The 6,917-nt window shown below is 50.9% G+C and overlaps 1 protein-coding gene across 1 annotated transcript in view; it reads right to left on the bottom strand.

Moving 5' to 3' along the window:
- Positions 1-6,917, bottom strand: part of SPATS2 (spermatogenesis associated, serine-rich 2) — a gene marked incomplete at its 3' end in the record, with an annotated part of 21,269 nt that overhangs the window by 2,532 nt on the left and 11,820 nt on the right. The window contains exons 7-8 of the mRNA XM_009709711.1: positions 5,850-5,985; positions 365-423 (exon numbers count right to left, since the gene is read on the bottom strand). Of these exons, the coding sequence (XP_009708013.1) occupies positions 365-423; positions 5,850-5,985 (195 nt within the window). The remainder of the gene's footprint in view (positions 1-364; positions 424-5,849; positions 5,986-6,917) is intronic.

The following is a 6,917-nucleotide window of genomic DNA, read 5'->3' as shown; positions in this document are numbered from 1 at the left end:
GGGCTCGGCGCTGCTGGCGTGCGTGTCCCCGTGGGTCGCTTCCCACCTGCACCAGGCGAGCTGAGAAAGCCCCTTCCAGCCCCCCAGGAATGCTGAGGCTTTCGGGAACGGACGAGCACGGTTTACGTCCCATCCTCTAACGAGGGCACAGAGCAGCGGCCTCAAAGAGGGCGGTTAGTGCCAACCGGCAAACATCATCTAGCCCTCGTTTATGTGGCTAACTCAAGGCACAGGGCATGTTTTGTCCGAGGACAGAGCCACGTATTTCAGAACAATGTGAACGGGAGGTAAATCACAGAAATCTGCTTCTAGGGGGGCTGCAACACCCACAGCTCTTCAGGGTGGTAGAAAGACAGAGTCTTACTCGCTTCTGCTTTCACTTTGTCCATCTCAGCCAGCAACGCCACCTCCCGATCCATAAGGCTGGGGGGAAAACAAACAGAGAAAGGGATGAGATTTAATATTAAACAAAGAGGACAAGGAAATCCGACTGCGAGGACAGCGGCGGGAGGGTTTCCAGGCCAGCGGGGAGAGACCGGCAGATGGCGGCAGGACCGCGCCGCTCACCGGCTTTTGTTCTGGAAGCCGAAGAGTTGGCGTCCAGGCTTCGCTGGCCTTAAACTTGCTCGGGTTTGGGTCAGCGCGGAGCACGGCACAGCGTTCCCGACAACCCGCTGGGTAACGTGGTCACCTTACCCTGCTAAAAAGTCGGAGCCACCTTGGCAAGGGGAGAGGGAGCGGCAGCTGCGGGGTTGGGGGAAGCTGCGCTCCGCTGGACTTTATCACCGAAGAAAACCAGGGCACAATGTTTTAGAGAGTCATTCAAAATACAAAACGAACAAGCAGTGGGGAAGGGTGAGGAGCCGCGATAGCAGGCGCCCGTCTCCTCCGAGGCAGCCTCTCAGGTGCCACGTTGTGAAGGCATCCGACCGCAATTTGCTTTTATGCCCTCATTAGCTTATTTAAGCCAACCAAATTGGCCCACTAATCCAGAAACCTGAATTCTGGGGCTCTGGGCTGCTTCTCGGGAGTCTGCCGATCCCCACAGGGCTGCGGGACCCACAGGAGAGCAGGGGCACCCTTCCACGCACCGCAGCAGGGACAAGGACACAACCTCCGGCCGTCGCCACCGCGCAGCCAGCAGATCGCCCAGAGCCGCCCGAGTCCACGACCCGGGAGTCTCTTACGGTCTGAGGATTGTTTGGGCACGGGGGGAACACCGGAGTGGGTCAGAGCCAAGCATCTCCACTCGCCAGGAGGCTCCGGCTTGCCTCAAGTGTGCCCGTTGCCACGAGACCGCAATTCCCCTGGGCATCACGGCGGCAGCCTTTACGCAAGCAGAACCGCACAGCTACCGGCTGGCCAAATTTAGCAAATTCAGGTTATTGAGCACCCTCTGGTAAGGCAGAGCGTCCGGGGAGCCGCTCGCAGGCTGTGCAAAGAGAGCTCTGGCCCCTGGAGATGTGCACACTGAGTAACTGGGGTTACCAGGAAAGCAGGAGAAGAAATACTAGTCCTCCCATCCTGGACAGGGGCAGGTACCGGCCGCAGCTCTGCTCTTCGCCGTAAGGAATCCAGACCCTTGCAGACGCCCTCCCTGCAAACACTTCTTTTGTGCTTCGCTCTAAGCTACGCCTCCGACGTCCTCAGCCCTGCACCGCTGCAGCTCACCTTCGCTCAGCTGCTGTCAGCGCCTCGAATGCATTCGACATCCAGCCTATTAATAGGCTTCATTTCAGTTTCTGCTGCCTAAATATAAAAGCAGAGTCTTCCTCTCACATGTTAGCTGTATGATGCTTGCAGCACAGACACTAAACGGCACTCGGAGAGATACCAGCAACGCGCAGGGCCAGCCCTTCAGCACCGACCACACGCCTTTTTTTAGCGAGAAAGGTTTGCTTGAAAATGGGAAGAATATTTATTTTAGCGGCCATCTGAAAGGGAAACCACAGAGCATCTGAAATGCAAACTCAAATCACCGCTCCCGCTCCTCCGCATGTCAGAGAGGGCTGAGGCAAGATCAATTTAAACAATTCCCTCTGAACAGCAGCTTTGACATTTGGCTTCTTCTGTTGATTTATCGCTCTGTCCATCTGCCTTTTCAGGGCAGGAATTGTTTCTGCTCGTAGCACAGCAGGGGCCTGATCCAGGTCAGGCACTCTCAGCCCAACTGCACAAATACAACGACGTGTGTCAAAAGCTACGCTAATAAGACTTCACCTTGTTTCCAGCCATCCCCAGAGAGGTTATGCTCTGCGACACCGACGGGCAGGGTAAAGGGAGATACCCCGGCTGCCTTCTGCCCAGACCCACGTCAGCGGCAGGAATCCCCTGGAGCTCAGAGAGATACGGGTGTGAATGCGGCCTTAATGATTAATTAAAAGTGCAGGAACAGCCTTGCGGCTCTCGGTTGTGCTACGCCTCACCCCAACGCCTCCTCCCTGAACACACAGGCATACACCCAGCTCCTGCGGAGCCAGCACCCACTTTATATGGGCCACTTTGGGTTTTCTGCGCCCGGCTGCAGGCACGCACGCACACACCTCGGCACAGATCATAGCTTGCGTCTCTTTGTAATTTAATTTACTCAGCAGAGCTCAGCTGGAGTCCTTTACCCAATTTTACAGTTGGGCTGGCTGAGGAACAGAGGTCAAGTGGCTTTGCCTGAGGTTCACGTGATGAGTGACTGGGAGCAGACCCCGCTGCTCCTCCATCCTGCTCGGCTTCTCGTCAAACAAACTCACGTCCTTCTGCCGGATCCGTTCGGAAACACACCTGCCTTTCTCGACCACTCGGTCCCGGGATGAGATCCCACGGAGGACAGTGAGCACAACTGCCCCTGCCAGAAGGGGCGGACTTTAAGAAAGGACGTTTAAGAAATGTGCAAGGAAGAAAAAGGGAAAGCAGATAAACCGATAACTGCTGCAGACGAAATGATGCTGAAGACTCGGTTGTGACCCAGCCATTGGAAGAGGTGCTCTCAGCTGCAAGCCAGCTCGGTCGATCAGTGCCTGCAAGATGTTGTCCGCTCGTGAAAGACAACGGCCGTTTGCACCAGCAGGCTAAGGGTTTGGGATTGAGTTTTCCTTGGGGCTGAAACACGACAATCTCACAGACTGACTGCAATCAAAGGCAGCTGGAAGGATGCCCGGCAGCTCTGCCACGAGGAAGCAAGGGTGATCTCAGCAGTGAGAAACCTCAAACCCTGCCCCACACCCACCTCGGCACCTGGCGCTGAAGTTGAACTTGCCCACACCACTCACAAAGGCTCAGGTTTTCCCCCCCGGCCCGATGTGCTACTTTCCCTGTCAGCGGACAGCAAAATATTCAGGAAATTAAGGACTACCAGGATTCCCTAGTTCAGGTTACCCAGTCATCCCCAGCCCAGAGGAGCAAATCCTCCCAAAATAAGAAGCCAAAGCAGCTACTGCTACACCTGCCACTCAAACGGGATGGATTTCAGAGATCGAGACAGGCACGACCCCAGCACTGGAGTCTCCTTCTTCACCCTCACCTACCTACAGACCACAGGTCTAATATAAGCACATCGTCTAGCGAGAGAAGATGAAGGTCAAGAACTCTAGGAAACCTCACTGGTTAAAAGGCCATCCGAAGGGCAGCCCTGACAGGCAGAAGTTAAACCAGCCCAAGCTTTGCTACTTAAATATCCTGTTTCAGTTGAACAAACCTGCTTTTAAACCAGGTTTTCCTTTGGTAGGAAGCCAGCTGGAGAGGCAGTTCAGCAAAAGGATTTAACTATCGGATCCTGCCTTGTGCTTCAGGATTTAAACACACACACATTCTTCTCTGGGTCATGAAGTGAGTTGGAAAAACAAACAACCAAAAAAAAGAAAAAAACCCAACAAAAAAAATGCGAAGGTACAATTTACACCTCAGCTCACCGGCAAGTGCATCAACTTTTGGGAAAAGGAAAGTGAATCTCTTTCTGCGGAGCCGAAGGGCCCCAGCTGCAAAGTCACCGCTTATCAGCTGCGCAGACCTGGCATCCTGTTGGGCAGCTCTTTCGCTTGGCATTTGTCGAAGGAGGTTCCCGGTGGCCCCGTTCCAGGCAGGCTCTCGCCTCCCAGCTCACGGAACCGTGCGTCCTGCTTCGCCCGCTGCCGGCTGGGCTTATCGCAGCGACGCCGCGGGACTGGACTTGAGTCTTTAACCTTTACGAACATGACGCAAGTGTTTTATAGATAATAACGTAAGTCAAAGGGCGAGGAATTACTTATACGGAACTCGACAACGGTAGCCAAAAGAATGACACTTTTCATACCAAGGAGAGGTTTTTACAGATGTTGTAACTGTATAGAGAGGCAAAAAAAAACCCCACAAACAACAAAACCCCACTGTATACAGTGATAATATTGAACCAGTATCAGTATTGACTCAGTAGACAAAGCCACTGACAAAGTAAGAAATAATATTCATAAAACCAAATTTGAGTTAGGGCTACACATCCCCCAGCTCTTGACAGGTTAAATCCCCTTACATTGCAGCTTTTCCAAAAGACGGGAGGTGCTGGGAGCTCCACGCCCAGCTTTACCTCGGAGACCACAACTCTTAGTGTGAAAACGCAGGTCAGGGCGCATGGACACCTTTTACCCTACCCCTCCAGTTTGCTCGAGTCTCCTCAGGTAAGGTTCAAAGTCATCTATAAACATTTTTGTCGGTATTTTTTTAGCACGCGCTGAATTTAATTACAGGATGGCATTCCACTTACTTCAGGAGAGCTCTTCCTGGTGGCAAAGTTCAACACGAGTACGAGCACCAGAAAAAGTCCACACTGAACAACTAAATTTGCTAAAAGGCTTCAGACTACGGCTCTGTACATCACCACCACTAAACACTCTTGCCTTTGAGGCCACATACAGTTTTCAGACGTAGACAGCTTTTGACACTGATTTGCAAGTCTGCCAAATATCTACTTTAATCCTTCAGCGCGATAGCAGCATTTTAGTTGCCTGTCAAATGTTACTCACTTCAGGCAAGGAGAACTCTCTGTGCAGTTTCTTATCAATATTTCTTTACCAAAAGCGGTCATATTTGTATAACCAAGAAGAACAATTTCTCAGTAACAGATACACTCGCTGTCTTGGCTGACTGAATGTGACGCGAGGCCTTTTGGAACATCATCTTAAAGCACTTATCCAAACCAATAAAGATGTTCATTAAAAAAAAGACCCAGTTACACTCACAGGGAACATCATGCACAGTATTAAAAGCTTGGCTTAAAACGGGGGAAGCACTTCTGCACAGGATGATCTTTGGTGTGTACTTATACCTTCCAAAGGATCCCTCTCTTCCATCTTATATTCAACTGTAATTTGAAGATTTCAGATATGAATGTTTGTTTCTAAAAAGACACAGACTGCTGCACCCTGAGCTCCCAAGAATCTTCCTTCAAGCAGAGCTAACACGGGTACCTAACTGACAGCATGTTACCTGGCGAGTGCCTCATGTTATCTGCGTCTAAAGTGACTTTACGATGGTCAGGGCAACTGTCTTGTACAGACACGGAGCTGTGGTTCATCCAAGACCCTGATGGACAGACCGAAGCCTTGAACGGCCTACGAACATCCCACTGTACGTGTGGGACGACAGCTCGAACGCAGGCCTTGCAAAGCTGCCCACAAAGGCGGCTTCTAAAAACTGCAGAATACAGGACTTTAGACTCCAGTTTATGCTTTACGACACGCTGAGCTCCCGGCCGCTGAAGAACAGCGCTTGGGCAGTAGGGCAAACACAAGCAAGGCATTCACCTGACTGGAAAGCTGAAGTCTTATTCCAAACGTATTGGTCTTAAGCCTTAACACCTGGATCTGTCCCTACATTTAACTTACCTACTCTGCAGTTCAGCAAAGACCTGCTTCATCTTCTTAATGGAAGCATCCATTTCCTCCTTCACCACGACCCGGTACCGAGCCAGTGAAACAGTGCAGCGCTGGAGATCCTTCACTGATTTTTCAATATTAGAACCTACCAAGAGACAGAGTGAACTCAAACAGCCATGTCAATCATATCGCTAAATCCTCCCAGGAGGGATAAATCTAAAGATGGCTTTCCCTCTTACTTTAAAACTATACACTGCTTGGTTTTAAATTTTTCTTTCCCTTCCCCATCGCAAAGGCACTAGGTTCTGCAGGGACAGTTTGAGAGATTTTCTTATTGGGGAAAGTCTTCCCAAGCCTTGTAGCATTTCCTTCTAGGGGCAGGGATGTCCCTCCACATTTCCAAACACATGAGAGAAATCAAATGCATCTCTGAGTTGCTTTTATGCTATGGACCGGAGATGAGTAAAACGCAGTCTACTCCAAAGACCAACGCACTCTATCACTAAATGATATGAAATGACGGTTTACCTGGGGAAGGGAATTATTTCGGAAACTAAAATTAAGGCTATTTCCTCAAATCAGGAGATGATAGGATTGGTTATCGCCGCCAAGGTTAGCCCCTGTGTCTCAGCTTGCCACCAGGGTCCATCACCTTGCCCACGCTCTCCGGAGCTTGCCGGAGTGCAGTTGCTCCCTGCCAAGCTACATAAACAACCGCTCCGTACAGCCTTCCCACGCAGCACGGAGGTGAACTCCCACCACCTCATCTCCCTAAGCTAAGTTTAATAACCGCCATCACAAGCGGGGTCTCTGAGGTCCCTCCTGTCCCTACTTGTTATCGTAAGAACTCAGCTGTGGAGAAAGCACACAAAAGAGGGGGGGGAGAAAGAAAAAAAAAAAATTCCAGTAGAAGGCGGCTGTCACTTCTTGTAACAGGACTGGTCCGAACTTCTGGCCTTTTGACAAATTCTCACAAAAGATGAGAAACAACCTAAAGGCTCTGTGATGGAGCACACAGAAGAATGGGATAAATGTATGCAGCGAGACTGGCTGCTTCCTCCCCTGCTTCTCTCACAC

This window comes from Cariama cristata, unplaced genomic scaffold, assembly GCF_000690535.1.
Source record: "Cariama cristata isolate BGI_N322 unplaced genomic scaffold, ASM69053v1 scaffold271, whole genome shotgun sequence".
NCBI classification, from domain to species: domain Eukaryota; kingdom Metazoa; phylum Chordata; class Aves; order Cariamiformes; family Cariamidae; genus Cariama; species Cariama cristata.
This window is presented reverse-complemented; position numbering and strand designations above follow the sequence as displayed.